The sequence below is a fragment of the Vidua chalybeata genome, chromosome 3 (assembly GCF_026979565.1).
Source record: "Vidua chalybeata isolate OUT-0048 chromosome 3, bVidCha1 merged haplotype, whole genome shotgun sequence".
NCBI classification, from domain to species: domain Eukaryota; kingdom Metazoa; phylum Chordata; class Aves; order Passeriformes; family Viduidae; genus Vidua; species Vidua chalybeata.
In genome coordinates, this window is record NC_071532.1 from 40,904,685 (window position 1) to 40,930,275 (window position 25,591).

Consider the following 25,591-nt stretch of genomic DNA (forward strand, 5'->3'; position numbering starts at 1 on the left):
TTGTCTATGTAGGCAGGAAAACCCCTGTCAGTGATACACAAACTATTCAGAACAGCTCCTGGTTGGAAAGTGACACTTTACACTGATCAACAATATCTCTGAGAGGAAAGTGGACTCTCCCTCAAGCTCAACTTATTCATAAAATACAACTCATCCAAGCTTGTAGGTTATGTCAATGCTACAAGATGCTGTAAGTCTGAAGACTTTGGTTATTTTTGCTCTAACAGCATTTTTAGGAAGCAGCTGGGAGAGATTGCAGGAGTAAGGAGAGAGCTGAAATGCAATATTGCTTTATGGATTTTTTGTGAACAGGGAATGTAGCTGGCTTGGATTTTTTTTCTCTCTAAATCTTTAAGCAGGTGAAAACAGCACAAACATGGGTGTGATTTACTTTTTAAGGCGAAATTCTTCTGGCTTCTCAAAGTAGAAATTCACATTCTTTCCCAAAGATGTGAAAGTCTGATGCAAGAAATGGTAAAAACAGACAACATTCCAGCTGATGTACTGCTGTAACATCAGCATACTGCATCAAGAGCAGAAGGAATGGTTTCCACTCTCATCTTCTGCATTTTGTTTTACCCTTTTACAAGAAATTACAGCCACCTATGAGCAACAGCTCCTTAACAGCATTACTTGAGGAAAATGTTTGATCAGCTTTTCCAGTGCAAATACCTCCTATGCTCTTCCATCTAGTTTAGCAATTTTATATAGAAGAATTGGCATCGTAGTAGCTAGATTAATTTAATTATATTTGGGATTCGAGTCTATATTAGAGTCTTTGGTGGTTGTGCTGAGAAGGAGGATTCCCAGATATATCCTTAAATTTCATTCTTCCTACAGAGGAACTTTTGTAAAAGGGCATTGCCTTACTTCCAAGCAGCAGTATCATAATCCAAATAAAACAGAAGCTTTAGAAAACCTTCTGCAGAGTCAAAGCCAGATTTCTTTCACCTGCATGAAACATCCTCTGCCATATAATAGTTAAAATAACTCAAAGTAATGCAAAGAACTACAAAAAGTTGTCCTTGCAGGCAGATACTTCATATTTGGCACAAGGTTAAGAATAGTGATCTAGAGTTGGCAGAAGTGCTGCATGTTTTCCCTTGACCGTTGCAGAAGTTAATGGCAATTGTCAGCACCTGAAACTCCAGAATGTTAGGCCATGACATATCTTAAATAATTACTAGAAACAAAATGCAGCCATCCGTATTTGTCCTGCTTGAGCAGATGCTTCAGCCACGTGCAGGATAAGTGCACATGCCCTGAGATAAATGAGCTGCATGGCCATGAGGTGACCACAGTGCAGGGGAGGAACAAACAAAAGAATTTGTTCCTCCTCTGCATCCCAGTTTTACTGACCCATCTGCATTGTCCTGGGCAGCTGTTGTAGATGAGGAAGGCCACTGAGAACAATGCATGTTACTCATGACCAAAACCATCATGGCAAGGCTGCCCAGGAAGCAGCCAGGGACCACCAGAGACTGCTCTGTGCCTTGCAGTATGACCAAGCCTGCTGTGAATGTCCTCAGCTGGTGTCTGCATGCATGGCTCTTAGCAGCTGACATGGGATCTGGTGGTTCTGGTTGCAGGGTACAAACTGCTCCAGGGCTAAAATTCCCTTGCAGTGAGCAGGTTTTCTTCCTGCTACAAACCAAGATGGTTACATTCCATTTTACCCTTACATAGCACACAACAATAACTAATAGTTCTCCTATATATCATTATGTTTTATGTGGTAGAAGACTTTGAATTTCAACTAGGATTTCTAAACCTTTTATTTCTATTCCTTTCTTTCTTTTCTTCACCATGTTCCTGTCTTCTATAGAGGGAGGTTCTTCTATAGAGGGAGGTGTCCAGACTAGAGCCATAGTCCTCTGGAGGCTTTGGCCTTCTCAGCTAAGCACAGTAATTATTTCTGTCTTACAAGTGACATTCCCAGTAATGAGGCTGCAAGTGGCATTTGCCCTTTCTTCCAACACAATGAAGGTAATGAATCCCACTATATTTGCAGTCCACTATAAACCTAGATTCTTTTTCTGCAGTATTGTCAATTTAGCTGCTATTTACCATCTGTATACATAAATCCGACTCTTTTTCTCCCTCAAATGTAATTTGCACCTGTTTTTCAATATATCCCTTTTTATTGATTTCAGACTATTCTTTCAATCTATCAAGACCATTTGGAACTCTAATTGAAATTATGTTGACTGACACATAAAGCCCTGGCCTACCTCCTTTTTAAAGGCAAACACAAAGTCTGCCTTTACTGATCCCTTGGGACTTCAAGCTTCCTCTAGGAGTTTTCAAAGGAGCTTGTTAATGGTTTGGAGATTGTTTTGCTTGGCTCCTATGTGCTCAGGAGAAATTTCATCAGTCTAGCCTGACTTGAGTACATTTCATTTGCCTTTGGATCTTTTACTCTTGCTACCTTGTAGTGAATACTGGGAGCACTACATAATTGGACATAGCTTATAATCTTTAGGAAGACCAAAAATACAGAGAATAAGGAAGAAAAAATTTTCTGATCTCATTTATTTTCTCATTCACCTTTCCTATTAGAAAGGTGCTTCACCTTTCACCTTCCATGCTTTCTTTCACCTTTCCTTTGCATCTAACTTATCCCTGAACTCCCTTGCCATTCCACATGTCTTCCGTTTAATGTAGCTTTGTGCTCAGGGGTCTTGCTGCTTCACCCTTACACTGAGCAGTACCCTTCTAGGCTCATTCTTACAAACACTTTTGTCCTTTCCTTGTCAAAACTTTTGAGCCACTGAAAAACTGCTGACATAGATATGTAGTCTGTGACTATGTCTGAACTTTTCTTCACCAAAAGAAGATGGTGCTGTACTATAAACCTGATGTTTTCTGGACAGTACCAAAGAATATCAGGTGATTCCTCCTTCTACAGAGTTTGTCCCACAGAAACTCCTCTGTTGCTTCCCTGATTTTGTTTAGATGAGCTTTTCTTTCATGGAGGTAGCTATCGAACTTCTCTCAGAAGAGGGATCAAGGTTGTTTCCCAATTACTTTTGCCCTTATCCTCTTCCACTTACAGATTGCTCCCTTGTTCCATCAGCCTGGTTATATAAATTTAGGAGACTTCAACACTTTGACACACTCTCCACTTTCTCATATGCAACAATTTAGGCATAAAGCCTTCCAGCCAGCTGTGACCTACCTCTTTCCCACCATTACACACTTTTTCCACACTCCCTTTGCTTGCACTGATCCTTAACCCTTCTTCACATGGGAGTGTTAAATGACTCATCAGAATTACAGTCCAATCTTGGCAATTCTTCCCTTTGTGTATCTCCCATTACAGCTACAGAAGAGTGTCCCTGGAAAGCATCTCTGCAAGAATAGAGTTTTTCACTGCCTTCCAGCACCCTGCTGTGGACTGACAGCAGTCTTCCTATTCTCATCCCTACTAGACTGAAGATCTTCCCTAATTGCAGACTTTCTAAAATGAGAGCATATCACTGCACTGGCTCATTTAATTACACTGGGACAATTCCAGCTCCTGCTGCGTAGGATGGGGCTATTTACTGACTTACCAATAAAAATTCACAGTGGGTCAGGACTTGGAAAAAGAAACAGAAGTACCAAACTGTTTTCCTGTGTCCACACTCTGCTGTGCAAGGAGTCAGTAGAGCTGGGTTTCATTTATAGGTGGTTCCTAGTATTGTTAATTCCTATCTCTGCTCCCAAGTCACTAAGATGCAACAATCTGGAATGACTAACTGGGCTCTCTCCTGCAGGGAGTGGGGAGACTGACCAGAGCGAATTAGGGGACCAGAGCACCAAACGTACATTTAGGCAAAACCTTGACATGGTACAGGCTGCTGACACTTTCACAGAGCATTATGGACAGCTCTCTACAAATCACCATCAGTCCAGCTGTGGCAGTGTGGTAGAGCCTGGCTTTTTACCATATTTCCTTTTATTTCTATCGTTGCTTTATATCCTCTTTATGCACTTTTGTCCCCCTCCGCCAAAACCTTGAAAGTCTCTCTGCTTCTGAGGACTCCAAGCTATTAAGCTCCTGGTGCAGCCCTTCTATAGTGGCAGCCCTGTACACCTGTGAACTCTGATGCCCTCAGTATTTTGCCCTGATGGCAGTAGGGCTTTTTGCTGCCTTTTATCCCACGGGCTTACCTGTCCCTATTTCATGTCATGCATGGATACAAGCAGCCACACAGTTTATCTATATTTCACAGCAAGGTTCACTGATCAGAAAGGCCATTTGCATTTTCTGCAAAGTTCACCTTCATTCTCAAGGCTTCCTGTTTTTATTTATGCTGAACTCACACACAGCCAAGCAGTCTATCCTAGGTGTGCCCTCCTGTCACAGTCTCCTTGAACACAAAGTCAACAATCTGAGCTTGGTGTTGCAGTTAGATTATCTTTCCTGGGGCATTCCAGCTGCTCCACCGCCTTTGGAGTCACCAGTGGGAATATGAAGAAATGCCTCATCTGAATAGTTATCCTAAATTTTAATATTTATTTATTTAATATTTGCCTAGTTTGGATCACTTGTCAGTTGTACTTGACAGGAGTCATGTATGCTATAATGGAAGGTGAACTGGGGGTTACTTGTCCCTGTAATTTATTTGCTGGCTGGCCACAATGCTTGGATATTAAATTTCCTTACTACGTAGTCACAACTCAAGGCATACTGATATACAAATGGACCAGACAGGAACAGTACAGCTCTTAGACCCAGGGTAACTCTCCTTACACATGTATTACCTAAACTCTTAGTTTGTAGGTGGACAGATTTTTGTATGTAAGCAGGTTTTCTCATAGGCCATATATCTCATGTTACTCAATTATCTTAGCATTCTTAAATACATGCACTAGGTTCTGAGATCTTGTTATTTATTAAAATGGTGTAAAATTACAAACATCCAGTATTTTCATTCAGATGAAATTCCTATTACTGTGTACTCTGCTGCGGTATGCTTGATACTTAAAAAATAAATTCAAAGGTATTTTTAGTGGCACACAAGAAAACAGGTTAAGCATCATTATTTCTTTCCATTCCTAAGCATCATAACAGTGCTACAGTGGGGCTGGCTAAATATTACTGGTTCTTCTTTTCCCCAGTGTGTTCATTCTGTTGTTGGTATGTGTTAAAAAATAGTAGCACAGGTTTTAACTATAAACTCCCTGAAATACTTAGCAATTTTGCCATTATCTTCAACAGGGAAAAAAAAGAAAAAAAGGAATGGGCCTACTCTAGTTGTGATTCTGTTGCTTTTCCAAGTGCTCACACAAGTACAATTTCTAAGCAAAAGTAACACTATAAAAACAAGTGTCATTTATTCTAACTGAGACAAAGAAAATTCTGTACAATATCACCACTTTATACTGCCTAGGAGGCACTTACCTGAGATAAAATGCCCTCTGTTCCAAATGAAATGTCTTCCATAACCTGTCAGAGATAAATTATTAAGTATATAGTAGATACATGCTATATAAACAGTATGATTTTAATGGAACTTATAAAAATAATATAGCAGAATAAAAAGTTATGTAAGCCTACTTTGGCTTCTCACTTAAAACCTACAAGGAATACTGACTAAAACTGAAGGACTAACTGTAGATTGAAACAAACTTTTCTATCAAATTCCTGCAGATCTGTACACCATTCAAGAGTCTACAGGCTTTTTTTTTTTTTTTTTTTGTACAAACCCTGTAAACCTTGGGCAGGAGAAATGAGAGACCCAATCAATGTTTCCTATTGGTATCAAATGCTATAGTCAGTTCTTCCTTCAAAATTTCCTTCATCTCTGAAGTCTATAAGAAATTAGCCAATGTTTCATTGACTGGCTGAGGAGCAAAGCCATTTGATGTTAGAATCACTGGGAAATCATTAATACTAATCACACATAACATTGTTGTTGATAATAAACTGAGATAGGGATACTGTACACACACATATATAGATACAAATAATAAAAGTGCAAAATCATTAATCTGCCATAAAATCATAATTGCTACTGGATACTTTTTTCAGCAATCAATCTGAAAAAAAGGTTGAAATTTCTCTTGCCTATAACGTTAATTTTCTGATGTATTTTTACTGCTAAATTACATGTAAGCATTAAGCTTACTGAGGTGCTACAACAGCTAAAGAGCCAGCATTTTTACCAGCAGAACTCCACCCCAGTCTCAGATGCAGCTGAGGGGCACCATGCTGCACAGCTCCACACGTGGCTGTACAGTGAGGATCTGACCATTGTGTAAAAGCCAGTTGCCTCCTGCCACTGAGATCCTTTTTTAGCTTGGATCAATACAAGAAACACACAAATGCTGACTTTCACTAATGCTTCATACTGACATTTAAAACTAAGATTAAATTTTAAAGTTCCAAATTATTTTCTAAGCTCCACAAATACAGCATTTAATTAAAGCTCAAATGAATGCACAGTTTATTTAGCTTTCAAACGGCTTTGTCCTTTACACATTACACATTTGCCTCCTGAACCAAAGGCTATCCTAATGCACAGTAATCAGTTACAGTCTGCTCACAAAGGCTTTCTTGGTGCTTGTCATCACTAAATTCTGAAAAATGTTCTATCATGTTCTGTGATAACTTTTTTTTAATGGCAGACACCACATTATTTTTTGTGATGGTCCATTTGGTATCACTTAGACCTCAGTAACTTTTAAAAATTTAATCACACGAAGGCTTTACAATTATAGATCATTTTCCAAACACCAGAGTGATCTTCAACCAATCCCAAAATATCATCCCAGATGGCCAAACTGAAGTATGCAGAGAAAAGGAAAAAGACAGCTGACCTTATCCTTATCCCTGTTCTCTACTTCCTTTGCGATGAAAAAGTGAGAAATTAACTACAATTCTAATGGGACAACTACCAAAAATGCTGACTTACAGAAGGTAAAACTACTGAATTTTGGATTTTACCTTGTAACTTTATTCACCTCAATTTTCTTGAAATCTAGTAGGTGTTTCTTTCCTTCATAGTGATTAAGAGGGAGCACTGCACAGCATGCCAGAGAGCAGAAGAAGAAAAAAGGACAGGTCAGGAACTCAAGCCTGCAGGTGCACACATAGCCATGTTCATCAGGTTACTTGCTGTTAGGGAGGTTCCAGCACACACAAATCTCTCAGTTTATTAGTGATCACTGGTGGTTTTGCTGTTTTTAAAAGCTTTTTATGAAAGTGTTTGTTTACAATTATCAAGGAGCAAAAAAATAAAGCAAGATATTATAAGGAGTGGAAGAAGCAAGCATTAATGTCTGAAGAGAAATGAAATGGTCCTGTATATTTTAGAAATCACCCAGATATGCATCTAACCATGTAGTAATGATCATTGCAATTTCCACCTCCCTCAGTTTAAAAGCATGGAACATTTGTGGGAAGAAAATTAAAAGCCACCTTAAATTCTTCATAGACTTAGAAGAAAATCAAGCCCAAATAGTCACAAGAAGTCAAACTACAACTGAAATGATGTGACACCCTAATTTCATCAACACAGCTACCAGCTGGAAAGTACACACTTATATGAGAATTCAAGAATCTTCATCAAATACATTAGACAAGCTGACTTCCACATGATGGAGGGTAGCAATATTGCCTTCAACTTTGCTCCAGTGTTCTTCTAATGCTATAGCCTAATGAGTTATCTTCAATTGAGAGAAGCACATCTTATTTAAGTAACTCAGAGTGATTCACAGGATGATTCTTGCTGGCCCCACTTTATTTAGTTTTCACCAAAACATCATTAATGACATTTCAACAAGCTGAGCTGCCAATGCATCTGATTTTCATCCTCAGTTAACAGTCAGTATTATAAAGGAAGCCTGATTTACTGAATTATTTTGGGATGCCAGTCTACCGCATAAAAACTGTGGAAAAAAATCAGCAGTGTCTTAAAAAACACAGTTATGAAAACTATAAAATAACTGTTGACAGTTAATAAACCTGTGCTCACATGATAGTAAAATAACAAACTTTCAAAGAATTTATACTGTACATATTTTCATACCAGAACATGTCATATTTTATGATTTAGTGAGGATATTTAATTAAAAATGATAAATGGCTCCTCTGCAAAGCAGTATTTGAGGATCTATGAGAAGGGCTCTTTCATCTATTTTTCTTTTCTTATTATTGTTATGTTTCTTACTTACTTTATCTTGCTTGCAAAGGAAACCTATAGAGTAAGATACAGTTATATGCAAGAAAACTATTTATAGTACACATCAACAAAACCAATATTTACCTGGAACTAGTGCTTAGATCTATATGACACAATAAATAACTGGAGAGCTTAATTTATAGAATTCCACTGTAAAGTAAATCAATCACCTGGGGATGTAATGTACTTTCCAAGGCATATATGCACATATGTTATTATCAGCCTTTCATATATTGTCTTGAAGTAATTAATTCAGTAACCTCTAAGTACAAAGAACACGACTCTTTCCTTCTGCTTCAGTGGCTAATGGTGCTCTCCAGAAATTCCTTGAGGGGGAACAGAGGTTGTGACACAGTTGAACAGAATAGTCATTCCAGAAACATGGCAACCACAGCAAGCTATCCCTCTCGCAGGGACACCACAGCCTTGTTAAATAACATGAAACCATGTATTTTGACAAATGCATGCTTTTCTATTAGGTATCCTCACTTGCTGATGAATGGCTATGAAAAGGTTCCCTGCTAATGGCAAAGAATAAGTTTTTCCATGGAAGTCATATAAATGGCTAAATTGAGAGACTATGAACCACCTTTTTTTTTCGCCACAAATATTGAATTATTTTTAAATAAAAATTCACTACCATATAACAGAGCATTCAAATGCTTCAGAAGTGGTTTGTTTTTCAAGTCCATTAACAAATAAGACAAATATTTTCTTGCACTTCAACATGTTCAAAACCAGAAGTTAGCATGATTTGTGTCAGGTTTTTTTGTTTGCTTTTATATTCTGCCTTCTGATGAACTACCAAGAGAGGTCAGGGAATAATCTGTTACGGCTCTTCCCCAAAAGTTTAGATACTGCCTGTCACTGCAAATGTAGTTTCCGCTTCCATTCAAGATATGGGGAACCATCCCTCAAGTCCCACACATCTCTCCACAACCTCACTTCAGCTGCCCAGCTGCCATTCTTGGATAGCAAGGTTGATTTCTAGAGAAACAATCTGGGCTTGCAGGGGTGAAAGAGGTGATAATCTATAGCACAAATATCAGGAGTGCTACAGAAATAGTCACAAAATCCCAAACACTCCAGAGGCTCTAAGCACTTTTGAAAGAGGAGCACAGCTTTCCACAACCAACAGAACTCCTCATATTATTTCAGCAGACTCATAAAAAATATGGTAAGGCAGTGATGGGGGTGGAATCAAAGCCAAGCTGACCATTTCTAATAAAAATGTTCTCTATGTGAAACCAGTCTGTAAACCATTTGCCCTGGGAAAAGACTGCAAGAATTACTGAAGCCCAATATAGAACCAGAATTTTACTAACAAGAGATTTTACAGTCAGGTATGGGTCTGCTTTTTACTAAAACTCAGCCAGTATAAATGCAAAATTAGGCATCAGATTTCAGAGCAATGCACAGTTCAATGGCTCTTAACATCAGATGCAATTAAGCATAATTTAAAATTCTTCAACTTAATTCCATGATAATAAAACTAACAACTACTGTTGGAGGGTCTTTTTGTCACAGTGGTGCTGTTGGGTGATGAAGCTTTTTTAACAGCTTGATGACATAGGCAGTGCATTTAAAAGACTATTAGATAATGGTTGATTTTTCAAGCAGGGATAGCATTCCAGATCAAAACATGAAAACATGAAACAAATTTGTCAAATCTTCTAAGCTTCATGATTTTTTCCCTCCTTTTAATAATTGTTGGATGCTGTAAGCCTATTAGCATCTATTAGCTCAGAAGTCTTTGACCATTTCACTAAGGGAGGAAAACTACCTCTCTCTCCATGTCAGCTAACAATGATCCAGGCTAACAAGTCAGTAGAACCAACTCAGAATGAAACGCATTGGTGAGATGAGGAACAGCTGATAATTTTGGTTAAATACTTAATAGTTTTTCCTTTAAATCCTGATGTACATTCTGTATTTGTTGTCTGAATAATTTCTGCATTTTAAAAAGACTGATGGTAAAAGGGAAAAGGGTTGAGGGACTTCTGAGAAGCTGATAAGCTATTTTATCCATGTCCCAGGTTGAAAGCCAGATGTTAAGTTCATACTTAACCTGCCCTGCTGACCCATCACAAAGATTCAACTCCTCCTCTCAAAAGGAAAACCAGCAGTATCCCTTGAAATGCTGCTGCAGAGTATTAAGATACCTCTTTCAGCTCCCTGTGTTTGGGGCAGGAAACAGCACCCCACTCTGTGCCCTTTAGAAAGTGACCTTCTTTTCTTTTTTCAGAATCAGGTGGGGCATCAGCAGGCATCTCCATCTCATCCATTTGGTTCTCTTCTTCCTCAAAAACACAGCAACTGGTTTCTTTCAGCTGAAGCCCTCGGATCAACAGCTGACAGGCCTCCAAGTCAGCTTCCCACACTCTTTGGAGCAGCTGGCTCCCACAGCTGAAATAAAAGCCAAAAGAAAATAAAACTGCAGATCAGGGAGAATAGTTGATATTTCAAGTAACACTTGCAGTAACTGTTTATTATAGGCAGAAAAGTAAAAACAACCAAAAACCCTAACAGTACCTCAAATACTCTCACAGAGATAACATTTCTGTATCAAACTGAAAAGCAGCAAAATTATTGCCCTATTACAAAGTGGATGATAGAAAAACCTCCTTGGGTTAAGATGTTGTTTCCAACTGTACAGCAAACCCTGGCTACATGAGGCTTTCTTCTGTTCTTCAGACACAGGTTCAGGGGCCTTGCCCTCATAACCAGGGCTTCCTTCACAATATCAGATACACAGGCCTGTCATCCTGCACCTCTGTGGCTTTCCTGAATTTGATGTAGAAGATCATGTGTGAACAATCAGACTTCTTACTTCAATAAATCAGGTCTAATTTTTGGAAAATAATTACACTAGATTTCTTATTAGACTAAAATGTGACTACTTCAGCACTGGTGAATCATATTAGACTAAACCACAATAGTCTCCCTTTGAAATTTTCAGTCTTATACTTTTGAGTGTTGTCATTACCTCTTACTAATGTGCTTTGGTTTCCTTCTACTTTGTTATGCCACCAAAACAAAAACAGAATTCAAAATACAAAGCCTCTATAAACTTTTAATGCATTAGTCTTCTCTCAAACATGTACATTACAAATAATGCTCCTGAGATCCATCCGCAAGTTATTTCCACCTGAAATAAATGGGAATTCTGAGTGTAGATAGATTTTGAGAACTGAATACTAACATCACACTGTTTGTAAGTGATGTGGTCACATCTCCATTTAATGCATGTTGTCTCTAAGGAACCAAATGAGTAGCTTGCTTGTTAAATTATAGTAGATCAGTGGCAGAGCCTGGGATGAGACTGAGAAGTAACTATTCCCATGGCGATACACACTTTCAGACAGATTTCATTGCTAATAACTGCAATATTTTTTCCACTGTTCTTTTTCAAATTATATGATTTATTATATAAATACTATATTGTGAGAAATGATAAGTGACTTAAAAGAAGAAAAATAAGCATTTGATTTTAACTTTTCTGACTAAATTAAATACCAGCTTATCTTTTATCCCAAACAAAGGAAAAAGAAGCTGCACTTCTCACAATGAGTTCATTAAACTAACACAAGTATGTTTTTAACTCCACAAATTCTACAAGATGCCAAGCTGTAAAAATCACACAGCAATATACTGAGACTGAAAGCAAAATCAGGCTTCAGAAGCTGAGCTATTTGATTTGTGCTTAAGAGTCAGTATATATGTTATGTCAGTATATATATATGTATATAAGTATACCCCTTGAAGGCAGCAAGGGGTCTGCAAATTGGTCTCCCCCAAGGAGTTCAAAGTATCACTAATCAGAAAGGGAAAAATGCTTCACTGGATTACATGTCTGTGTTCCATCCAGGTAGCATTTCACTTACCAAGCCAGAAAAATAAAATAATCCCTGCTGTTTCCCTGCTGTTTCCCTACTTGTCAATCACATTATCATAGTTACACAGTCAAAACATTTTCCTGCAGACATACATAAGCCCATTTACTTGCTTTTTGAAAATGTTTGTTTGCATCTATATATAGCTTATTATTAAAGGCTAAAAAAAACCACTCTAGAGAGCTAAATCAGAATTTTTAAAGGATAACTTGTTTGGGCTATTTAATTTAATGAAGAGCTTTATTGACAAAATTAGGGCAGAGATGGTGACGCATACAGGATTTCACAGTGGGGAAGATGAACAGCATGCATAACAGCACAGCATAATGGTGCCTGGGCTGCTGTTATTTGGCCCTGACTCAGCACATTGGTCAATGTGGTTTTGTCTGTGTCTAAGTTTCAAATGCATTTTAGTAATCAGCAATTACTAAATCTACTGCTAACAGATGGCTTTTATTTGAAGGCCATCACTGGTTTATCATGGCATTTGTAAAACTCTGCTACAACTTGAATTAAAATGTTAAGATGTTATGTTGAACTTTTCAACCAAAATCAGAGAATGCACGTACACTTGGATACTTTGAACAGATCTAAGCTCAACATACCAAGGCTCCACCTTTTAGTCTGTATTTTGGAAATCAGCACCGGGAAGCATTTTTCAAACACACTTTTGGAATGAAAATTACTTTAAAGTTGCAAAAAGCTAACACAGAGACAAATTCCAAATGATTATTAACAATTATTTTGTGTCCAGCATGCAAAAAACTTCAGCTTTTACATCAGGTGTTAAAAATTAAACTAAATTGAATTTCAGAGTTTGTTTTATTAATTTTCAATCCACACTAAAAGTGCATTTGCAGTCTCCATGGGTGAATGTACAGAACACAGTGAGATTTTTTCAGGTATGAAGTGTTTCAAAATGATGGATTGAGTCTGGATGAGATTTTACATTATTCCTATACTTATAAATATTTAATGATGTATTAACATATCTAGGTGTTATATGCCTGCCTGTATATTACTATCAAAGTGGCATATGTGGCAAGTTTAATGAAGGTGTCTGAAACAATCTGCTGGAATCCACAACAAATCACAATCCATCAACCATTTACATAGACCCAGCGACACAAAGCATACCTTTATCACCTGCTGATTCTGAAGTGCCAAGAGTCAGAGTGCCGGGCTTTGTACAAACACCAAACACATTAGAATGATGGCCTTTTTCTCAAAGCAACTTTTCTACTTCAAACAATCAGCAAGAGCTAGGATACAGATGAGGATGTTCAAAGAAACATAGTAGACTGGACATGGCACGTTAGTTACTGTTCAGCAGTTTAATTAGTTACAGGAGTAACTAATTAATCTAAGTGGTGCCAAGAACACTGAGGCATCACAGTAAATGAGCATTTTAAGGATTTGTGGGAGGACAATAAAACGTCATTAGGTACCTAAGATCTCCACCCATTCCCAAAGGAATCATGTAAGAAAGGTAAGAGATGCTAGTTCAAGAATACAAGGGGCAAGTGATTTATGCCAATGTGGTTTAACATCTACAGAGCAAAGTCAGTCTTTTTATATTAAGGAAAAAAAAATACTGAGTAGGGAGTTAAAGACTCTGAGCAGCCCTGACTGGAAGCTAGTGGTTAAGTCTTGATGAGACAGAACAGAAGGAGTCAAAGGAGAAAAACAAAGTGAAATGGAAAAAAAAGACAGAAGTGCTCATTTTGAATGAATGAGAGTAGGGCAAGACTACTTTTGTCAAGTCATGGCCAGGGAAACTGATGGTGAAGTAAGTGAGATGCAAGACTTCACATGAGTAATTTTTTAGCTGCATGGATAGCAGGGACAGGTTTTACCTCAAGGATACTGTGCAGAAATAATCTACAAGAGCAGACCTAACCTGACTTGAAGAATGGCTGAGACATCCACAGCAAAACAAAACGACGCAGCAGACAGAATTCTGCATTAAATCAAGTTGATGATGATGAAAGAGCTGTCAGAGAAACCGGGCTGTTTATGGGCAGGAGGAAATGGATGTGGAACACAGAGGCTTATCCTTGAGTGCTCTTCATAAAGTGGCAATTGACACTGTAATTGCAGTTGCCTTTACTAAGGCTCAAGCAGTTTTATAGGAAACATGACCAGGGTAAAAGGGTAAAAGGAAACTAGAGGATATATCCCCTCTACTTGTGATGTTGGGTGAAATTCATGTCAAGAGACATAACCAGCAAGGGTTCTTTCTCTTTTGAGCTCCAAAGAACATTGCTCCTCTGCCTTTTGACGAGATTCTGGGAGGTATCTATGGGGGCTCTCTATGGCTCTCAGCACAGCATTATTCTAAAGCTATTTATAGAGCTAACTGGAACTACAAGAACATGACTTTTCTTTATTGAGGGCTCTGCATACATACAAAAGGCACATTCAGTTCCTGAACATTGTAGTCTAAATGAAAACATGCCTGTGTAAAAATAGTAAAAAGATTTTATATTAAACTCTATTAAAAAAAAAAACCAAAACACAAAACCAAATCAAAACAAAGTTCTGCAAAACCTCCTCAAAAGCATATTGGAATCAACACAGGAAGATGTCACTGCTTCTAAAATCTAATTCATCTACAGTTTTCAGGAATGCCCCTTGGTGAGTGAATTGTTACAAGTGGTTCATGACACCCTGAGGTCAACACTATGTGTTGATAAGATGATGTTGCTTATTTCAAGGGAAATCCCTGGAAGAACCCTCACACTGAAAGCCAAGAGAGTGAGACTGAAGCTAAAAGGTTACACAGTAAGACAACTATTCAGAAATGGCATGATCAAAAGGTAACTTAGGAAGGTAGATCAACCATCATTAAGAAGAGATATTCTAAATTACTTCCTTCTAATGGGTAAGCCACATTAAGGTATAGATTCAGGAAACCATGTTCCTATCTTCTCCCAGTACCTGGCACATATTTTAACTCTGCATTCACTGACCCAAAAAAGCAGTTTTCTCAGACAAAAAAAAAAAGCAAGCAAAATGCAACAAAAATAGTCTGGCACAAACAACAGGGATTTTCATTATGACAATTAAAATGATTGGAAACTTTTGAGGCTTGCATAAAATGGCACTGTGAATCAAAAGACTTTGTTCAATATCCCCATTCTTTATTGAACTATTGTACAAACTAGGGAAAGTTTTTCTTTATTTTGGTCACTTGCTTCTATTTATATTTTGCACCACAAGGGAGGAATGAGTTCTTCTCACTCAACATTTAGCTATGACTTTTTTTTCCTTTTCTGAAGGCAATAGCCATGCAGTGAACAAAGGAGGCAAGCAAAATAAAGTATCTTCTAATGATACTTCGAGGATAAAAGGCAATGGTCTTGCTTCACTCTTAGCAGAGCCTCACCTTTTTAATTGATTCAACAAATAAATTCACAGTCATGCATTAATAACTCTTCTTATATTTAACAAGTATTTACTACTCCAGAAATATTCTTTACTTCTCTTCTTCATTAAGAAAAAAAAAAAAAAGTTTCCAGCCTGGTCAATTCTTGTTCTTTAACCTTGGCTGTTATATTTTAAGATGCCGACAGGAACCTGTGGAACAAAGCAAGGACTACAATGTGCCAATCAGTGACTCACATGAGGCTCCAGGGGGAAGGAGGCACATAATCCTGTTTTCCCCACCTGACTGGTGTGCAACAGCAGACTGATAAGGGAGAAACTACAAAGAAAATGTGGACTCTGCCCAAACAGCAAAACTTTTGTTTCCTCTTGGCCTGCACACTAGAAAGTCACCTTCCCTAAACATCTGAAATCAAAACTCTTTTATCCTTCCCTTCTTGCAAGTCTCCCTAATCCTATAAATGCCTTCAGCATAACCTCAATTTCACAATTCAATTCCTTACATTGTGTCTCTCTTCCCCACTCTCCTCAGGAGCCAAAAATCTCATGAAATGACTTCATATGGTTCCAATCATGTGGTTGTCTCCCAGTGTGGGAAACATCCTTTCTACTCCCTTATTTTAAAGCTCACTGATAACACTTGTTTGCTGCTCAGCATTTCTGTCACATTTTTTCATGTGAAAACAAAACTCACTCCCAGATGGACACTCCACATATTGTCAGATAACAACCTTCTCTACCTTGGAGACTAGCTAAAACTCCCAGGCAAAGTCTGAAGCTGGTAGTACTTTTCCTGGCACAAGCAACAGCAACTTGCTTCTCTGACCTTGCCCTCTCCTTTATAAAAATACAATAATATCTACAAAACAGCAATTAGATCTCCCTCTTTAAATGTGATGTTTCACCCACTAGAGAATATTCTGGACCAGAACCACAGAAGCCCAAGAAAGCAATCCTCACAATCCCCATCTAACTTTTAGACTTTTACATCTTCAATACCTGAAAATTTTGCTCTGGGCTGACATTTCTAATATCTACACTTTAGAGCCACAGTCAAGTTCTCTGCACATCAATCCTATTCAAAAGACATCCTGTGCACCCAGACAGGACATGACAGTGCAGCACAGAGGTGTGGACATCACTTTCTTGCAGCTGAAGAATGGGTGTTGGCAAGGGTTCTGCTTTCTACAGCATCCCAGGAGCCAGGCTGTTCCTGAGCTGCGCAGGAAGGGGCAGATTTGAGGGAAGAGGTGAGCAGAGCCTCCAAACCAGCCCTTAATGTGGTGGCTATGATACCCACATCTCCTCAGGACAGAGTAAATCTGGAGGTGCAGTAGACAGAGTACCTGAAGCCAGATATCCTGTGTCCTTGTTGAGTGATCTAACCTCTGCAATACTGCTATGGAACAACCACAGCAGTCTTAAATTGTGTTGGGATTAGGAGATCTCACTTCTTGGCTTGGTAAGCAAAAAGAAGAGCAACAGTTCAACTCCCTCCTTGTTCACAAATTTCAGACAAGTCCTAGTGGAGAACCCCAAATACATTCAGACACCTTCTCATCTGAGATATTTAACACTGGAGACACCCTACGCTGAGTATAAAAAACCCTTAGAAAATGGAACAGAAGTGTAACACTATGTTGAAAGGAAAAATGCCATGCTGGAAGGCAACCACTCAAACACTGCACAGCCTTCTTCAGACATCTGCTGCCTGTTGCTTGCTCCTTGCTTCTTTCACATCTCTGCTTGCCCGTATCTGAACTTCCACTCCAGGAACAGTGTATTTCTGTGAGTCTGGGAGCAGGGACAACCCTTACAGGTCTTTATACTCCCTTCAGTTAAAAAAATTAACCCTCTTCTTCCCTGCTTCTATTTTCTCCCTCTCTCTTGTCTGTTACCTAGAAGGTAATGCTGCCACTCTATTACTTGGGTTAGCTCCAGGTAGTGTCTTTAGACAAAGACACTTTGTATATATTCATAATGAGGCTAGACCACCAATTCTATAAATTGCATAATTAAGAAAAAAGGGTAAATATTCTATTATGATGGATTCTAAGATTTCTAAGGAATTTTCTCAGACCTCACAAAAGCTATAAACTTGAACTGCCTTCATATTGCTTTAAAAATTCCTTTCCATGCAGAATTTTTCAGAGAAAGAAGCTAATAGCAACAAATAAGAAATAATATTCATGTAAAAATACATGACCCCTCACAGTAATCTCAGTAAGCAAAAAAAAGAATAAATAGCTGCCAATGTTTTCTGCCAAATGTGGTTTAAAAAATTAGGCTTATCAACTACACTCATTATCCACTATTTTTCCACTCAGTAAAACTAGTGCATAGAGGATACTGAAAGATAAACAGTGAAATCTAAAACCAGTCTGCTAAGAATTGACATATTTTCTAAAAAAAACCTACCCTGATATGGCAACTTTAGGACAGAACTACCACCCTTGTATTTTATGTGAAATGTACATACTATGTGTCTGGGTTTTCTTTCCCAAAAGGCCTGTTAAAAACAATAGATCTAGTGCTTAAAACCATCAATAGACATTTGATTAGTGTTATTAAAAAACAAGATACCATACAATATCAAACAATACTTCCATCATTTTGTCTTCAATGCTCCAGCCATTTATTTTACCTGGTGCAGAACTTTAATCATGGGCTGTCATCTTTTTACCAATATTCAGTGTCACTGTGTTATACTTAAATTATCACCACTGGAAACACAAAATGATAGACTGCTGCAGCTGATGGTTTTCACTTTGATTCTTAACACAGGGTGGATGCAGGAATGGGACCAACATGCTGGATGCAGGAAATTCAGTAATTTACAAGGGAAGAAGGAAGGCATCTTGTTGAGAGCATTTATAATTCGATTTTGTCCATATATTTACTTTGCAGTTTATTTTTAATATATTAAACAATCTATAATGTAAAAAATTTACTACCTGCTTTCAGGGCTATTTATTTCTCTTTAAAAATATAAATGGTCCTCTGCCCTTACCTCCACTGAAACATCTATTACAAATAATCTATTCTAAGACTATAAAACTTAACTTTGATAGATGAGAAGAAAGCTACCAGGGAATTCTTCTTATTCAGCAGTTCACATAAAGTCAGCTTCTCAAGCCTAGTTTATCATTCACCTTATTCATAATCTGGTAAAACACCCTCCAGTTTGGCACTAACTGATAATTCAGTCTGTATCCTGCTTGCCTTTGGCTCTTGCAATAACAGCAAAGCCCCACAATGTCATTAATTTTGGCTGGATAGGAATTGCTGGAATGAGATTTTTTTCTGCACTATTTAATACTTGATCCCAAATTAGGTTTAAAGGAGAGGCATGAACTAGGCCCCAATTTTGAAAAACATGCATCTCAGTATCTACATATCCATCTAAGCTCTGCTCAGCTCAGCTCCTACAAAGGCCTCAATACTTTCTTGAGCTTGAACCCCACAAAGCATTTTAGTGATCTCCTCTAAAACAGAAGTAATTCAGTGGCTTTTGAAGTCACAACCAGTTCTAATCCAAGAGAACACATTTGTATCTAAAAGTATGCCGCAGGAAGAAAGCACAGCGTTTGCACTGAGGCCACATTCTCAGCTGCCACAAATCCACACTGCTGCAATAGCAGCAATGACTATTTATACCAAGGGAAGAACGTGTTCTTATTTCAAAACAATTAGAATAATGAGCCTGATCTCTTATTGCTTATTACATTCTCTGACCACAGTGCTAAGAAGCACATAGAAGGAAATCACAATTATCCTATCATTTTTATTCACCTCGTTCTCTGATATAAAACAGTTTAAAATATACATATTTCTCTGAAAGCATGAGAGATTTAGACTTTCATTGTCAAGGGAATTTGGGGATATGAATCATCCTGTGTACCACTGACCAAACAGGAATTAAGCATATATAATGATTAAAAAACAGGGAAAAGAAATAACCTTTTAGAAGAGATTCAACTGGGAGAGATGATATATTGTCATCATGTAGGAATGTACCTTGAAATTCAGCTTTTGTAACCAGGAAGACACACCTGGAAAAACGAGTGTGTTGGCCAAATACTGATGTCAATAGCCACGTGCTTACAGAGTTCCTCTGAAAACATCCAAGGGCACCATATGACCTGCTGTAGTTGCAGAGTCATAGAGGTTCAGGAGCCAAATCCTGTTCTGGATCAAAAAGAGCAAGAGACAAAAGGGGAGGGTCTGCATATCCTCCCTGGCTGTCCCCTGCTAGGTACAAAAACCCTGCACTGCTGCTGACAGAACACTTAGAATTGCTGGGCTATTCTAAGTACACCCCCAGTAGCAAACTGGGAAACTTTGAAACAAATTTGAAAACTTCCAAATGCTAGTAGGAAAGACTGTCCCAGCTGCATGCAAAATCGTTATCCTACATCTTCATACTCCTTGCATTTTGCTATGCAGATGGCAATACTTTATCTTCTACTTGTTTAATTATCATTGTTTCTATCTAACTGGCCAGCCAGGGCTTTGTGCAAAGTATCATCCAAAGACAGAACAGGAGGATTTAGCAGCACTGCTGGACAGCAGGCAGATGATGTCAGGCATCCATCCTCATCTTCCTTGACTGCTCTATACCTATTACTACTGTTGATGACAATCCCACTTGAGACAGATGACAAAGCCTCTGTAATTGCACAAACTGTTTTCAAATCTTGTCTTCAGGGATGCATTAGAAAACAGTAGCAGTAAGGAAAATACACATCCACCTCCCAACACTTCGCTTGCCAAGTTCAGAAGGGAGCAGCTGTTTTTGACTACATGTATTCACTTAGATGTAGCCACCAAGAGCACCTGGTAAGAGAGCAAAAGCTTAATGCCACGGACCCAGAGGTGACAAACAGCTTTGGTATCCCTCCCTCCCCTCACAGTCATATCTTCACAGCTAAGATGGGTTGAGGTTTGCATGAAATCAGCTCACAGAGAAGTCAACAGCAGGGCAGACCTGGGCAAGGCACAGGTGATGCTGAAGGGCAAAGAGAAGCACTTTGAAGAGTTTACAGTTATTTTTCTCAGTAAGACTGGGAAAAATCCCATAAAATTACTGGAAACAGTCCTCTGTGTAAAGGGATATTTTTTATCAATTTCTCAAACTCAGTCCCTAGTTTTCAGACTGCCTCTCACCTAACACTACTATATTCTGCTGCATGTTTTCCTTGTTATTTGAAGGGAATGATAAAAATACTGCCCTTTAGGTTGACAGAGTGCCCAAATTTAACTCCTCAGCAGCCACATCACACTGCAAATACATCCTCATATTGTTGATCTTGGATCTCATTTTCAAACTCTCTCTGAAAATTCTAGGATGAGGTCAGTGGCTGAACAATCTTTGTGAAGCACACTGGAGCTGTTATAAAAAATATTATGTCATAGCCAAAGCATTTTTGCATAGGAAATGGAAAACTATTAAAAACAAACCACCAAAGCTCATTGTATCGATCTTCCCTTCATTAATGCAAACATACATTTGGACCAATATCTTCAAGAGAAATTTTACAGGCTTCCAGGTCAAAAAGCCAAGAACCTACTCTTGGGGAAGAGAAATGCTGTCAGTCATGATAGACATTCACCACCATGAAATGGGATCCTCTCCACATTGAAAAGGATCCCTAATTAACAAACAAAAAATATTAATATGAATTTTAAACTCTTAATAAAATTCATATAATTCAAGCAAGAAGAGCACAATAGATTAGGGAAAAAGATAAGAAAAATTTTACTTTTGCTCCAAAACAGGGAAATCTCAGCACACCAAAGCAGCAAAGTGATATAGAATTACTTACTCTTAATGAGGCAAGAGTTTGCAGCAGAGAGGACTCCTGTGTGTGCTGGTTTTAGCTGAGGTAATTTTCTTCACAGTAGCTGGTATGGGGCTGTGTTCTGGGTTTGTGCTGAGCACAGGGTTGATAATATCGAGATGTTTTTGTTATTGCTGAGCAAGGCTTACACAGAGCCAAGTCCTTTTCTGCTTTTGGTACTGCCACACTGGCAAGGAAGTTAGGGGTGCAGGGAAGGTGGGAGAAGACACAGCTGGGACAAGTGACCCAGGCTGACAAAAGGGATATTCCAGACCATATAACAATCATGCTGGTGGGGGAAGAAGGAGGAAGTGGGGCATGTTTGGATTGATGGCATTTCTCTTCCCAGGTAATTGCTCTGTGTGAGAGGGCCCTGCTCTCCTGGGAATGGCTGAACACCTGCCTGCCCATGGGAAATGGTGAATTAATTCCTTGTTTTGATTTACTTGTGGGTGCAGCTTTCACTTTCCCCATTAAACTGTCTTTATCTCAACCTATGAGTTTTCTCACTTCTACCTTCCCTGTTCTCTCCCTGATCCCACTGCTGGAGGAGTGAGTGAGGGGCTGTGTGTGACTTGGCTGCTGCCTGGGGTTAAACTATGAGACTGTGACACTAATGAATTTCAGCAAAGTGGTGAACTGCAGCTTTGCAGGCACCACTGACCCGCACCAGAACAATGCAGCATAAGAAAAGGGCATACAGAGTAAAACAAAATCCTAACAAAATACACAATTGCTAACCAGCTAGAGAGGCTGTGAACTTTCATCATATTTCATTTTCAAGCAAAGGAAATACTTTATGTTTTTAGAAGGAGAGATGCCTTGCCCTCTGACATTTTTTGCTATGCTAAGAACAAAATGAATGGAAGACAAAGAGCCTAGAGGAAAGAAGGGCAAGATTTTCCATGAATAAGCAGCAAAATCCCCTGTCACCTTGTCTTTGACAACGCTGCACACTAACTACTGATGTTAATTCAGTAACTTGGAAAAAGCCTTGGATAAAACCTGAATTGATTTGGACAGGGAGTTAGTAAAGGCTGTTCAACCATGTGCTTTGCTTTTTCTAAAGCTCTGAGGCACTGGAAACCAGCCTCAAATCTGACCTTTTCTTTCTTTTTTTTTTTTTTTTTTTTTTTTTTTTTTTTTTCCCTAAAAAGATCTCGTTTCAATGCTGAGAACAGCTAAAAAGAACAGAGCTTTCTCTGCTACTTTTTATCAAACAGTAGGGTCATGTGCCACAGGTCCCCCACCTCCCAATTAAAAATCAGTATTTGTGACCCAGCATCTCTGAACAGGCAAAAAACAACAAAAAACAGACAATAACAAATTCTGAATTCTTAATTCTTGTGACCTTCTCCACTTCTTATCATGTGTTATAGAAGCCAGTCATTAAAAATGTTATATGCAACACATATACATTGGTGCAATACTAATTGTCTACTGGGACTTAAAGTGAAAAAGTAAATTTTTGTTATGTCCTCTTACCCCAGAGTACTGTGGGGCTCAAAAACCTACCTATCTCATCCCTCCCTTTCTGCAATATCTCCCTCCACACCTTAAACCAGCAGATGATTCCTTAGGATCTAAAACAACTTTCTCCTTCCCTTGTAGCAAAAAATTAATTTTATCACTGCAAATTCAGAAGATTCCTGCTATTGACACAAAAGGCATGGTGGGTTCCATCAATGCAATTATCTCCTATCTTTAGATGCCACAGACAGAAATGGTAGTGAGGGTGTTTTTCAGTTTGGTTTTTGCTTTGTTTGGTTTTTTTAAAAATATCTTTTCTGACTTGGTGCAAGAAGCAGATTGCATTCTTTGCCCTCCATTTTTACTGCTTGTGCAACGTGCATTTCATCTGTAGATAGGTATTAGTTCTGCCAGGGCTGAAAGACAAGCTCAAGGCTGGGAACAGAGAGTCCCATCCTGGCACAGACAAGAGTTTATCAAAGGATCTCCACTAGCACATGGTCCAGATAACACTGATGATAAAACGCACATTATGCTGCAGAAACATGATTAGAAGCTCTAATCTGCTGCACTTCAATAGCGATGATTTCCTTTTCCACGCCCTGTGGGCATTAGCTACACTTTCCACAACCAGAAATGAAAGGCATAGTGAAGATTCCACCCTTTCCTCCAGACCCACTTTATCTAGGCTAATCCACTTCTGTGAAGCAATACCATCAAATTTCTTCTGACATTATTTAAATTTACTAAGCGCTTCCAAGATGCTATACTTTGTCAGGAAACTGCAAACATTTTCAAATATAATGCAAGTGATTGTGAAGAGAATAAGGATATTTGGTGAGAACCTGCACTGTGGTCATGCAGAATAAGACAGCTTGAAAAGTAATCTAATGTGTTTTAAAGGTGCGAACAGGGTTTCTGTGAAGAAAGTGCTTTATTATATTCCTACTATCCAACTTCCTCCTGCTCCATGAAACACAAAAGAGATAGGCAAAAATAGGTGTCCTAAGGGATAAAGTTGGAAATAAAACAAAGGTAAGAATAAAATGCAAAAAGTGGAAATGAGACAAGTCCAAGGAAGGAAGACAGAAGAGCCAGAATAAAGAGAAGAGCAGGAGGAGAATCAGAAAATCCCCTTTCTAAGACAGAGCAACTAAAGAACAGCAAAAAAAGAAAGTGCACAATGTTTAAAAAGCAGAGGGGAAAATAGAACAAGAAAGAATACTTAAATTTTTCTTCTTTGTTAATTGGATTCACCACTGTGAAACTTTCTTAAAGTATTAAAAAAAGAGGACATATCTTCCAAATAAGACTGGGCCAATATAGCAATATAGCAAAAAATCACCTTTAAATTATTAACTAACACACTTAGCAATTTGCTTTTCAATATTCACAGCTCCTTTTATTTGTATTTTGGGCAAGTAAACTTCCCTTGCTACAATAGTCCCAAGAAATCAGTGTGATCTTGCCAAATTTCCCCTCTCCTATAGAAACACCTTTAAAATGTTACTTCTAGTCACAAGTTCCTATGTTCTTGTTACCAGTTACATGGCTGAAAGTCATAATCCTTCAATTTGTAGTATCATAACATTTGCCCAGCAAAGTAAGTAGTATGACAAGAGCTGATGTTTTCAGGCTGGAAAAGAATATCAGGAAAACAGAAGCCTTTAAAAAACAATAGTCCTGTTTTCATGACAGCCTCTATTGTGTAGACAGAAAAATAAGGCAACTGAAACAAAGCAGCTGTATTGTTCACAACAAAGAGAAGGGATTGTCCAAAGTAAAGTGTTTGTTTGTTCCCATGAGGGTTTGGTGACACTGCAATGTGTTCTTCACATTACTGAAACATGAGAAATTATTTGGTAGTGGTTGAAAGCTTTTTGTATACCCACTGATGTGATAAAACTACACAGCATGGTCGAGAGAAACTATTTTACACTAAAGAACAGCAAACCATGATTAGGCAGAATACCTTCAAATGTCACTGGAGAATGCAAAGATTTCTTCCAAATTTATGAATCTGGCAAGTTATGTACATATTCACTTCATGCAGCATCAATTTCTAAACATGTTCCAAATTTTCAGTACTTAAGTTAATCACCCTGAGCCTAGTCCTGCAGTCCTTTGTTGCAACAGAAGGCAACACAAATGATTCCACTGCCAACCAAGGGCATTTTTTCATGAAGAAACGGACCTCTCATAAACAACAGCTTGAAGTCATAAGCAAACAACACAGTTGGGAAAACGACTCCTCTATAATCAATGTTAAATTAAACCACTGAATATTCCATACATACAGGAACAACAGAGAAAGAGAGCTACAAATCTGCAAGGATACACCTTTTGATGTGCTCTGAGATCACCTTTAAGACCATCAGCAGTATGAAACTATATCCTTTTAGTGTGCTGTGCTATTCAGAGCATTCATACCCAGCTCTGCTCTCAAAACCATTTCTGAAACTTAGTATTTTATAAAGGAGACCTGAGGCATGCGGTATGTAAGCTAACACTGAATAAGGAAAGACAGTAACTTCTAAGACTACCATTAAGACTGTTCATTTTCATGTATACTGGAAGGTGATCTGGTGGCATTTAATCCTGACTTGTCCTCTTATGGCATGGGACCCTCAGAACATCCTATGTCTTGCCTGAAGGGGTGGGATCTCAGTGAAGATGACATCCTCAAACGCTTTAAAAGCACTGCCTGCATGAGAAACCCTTGTTTCTGATACAGAATATGTGCATGCCCTAGCAGTCTGAGCAACCAGCCTGCAGCCACATTTGTTCTGAACTAGGCAAGTGACATTTGATTGAAACTCCTAAAAAAACC

General features: G+C 38.4%; 1 protein-coding gene across 1 annotated transcript in view; it reads right to left on the reverse strand.

Annotated features, from left to right (window-relative positions):
- Positions 1 to 25,591, reverse strand: part of DISC1 (DISC1 scaffold protein) — a 212,706-nt gene that overhangs the window by 13,161 nt on the left and 173,954 nt on the right. The window contains 2 exon segments of the mRNA XM_053939524.1: positions 5,390 to 5,434; positions 10,334 to 10,577. Of these exon segments, the coding sequence (XP_053795499.1) occupies positions 5,390 to 5,434; positions 10,334 to 10,577 (289 nt within the window).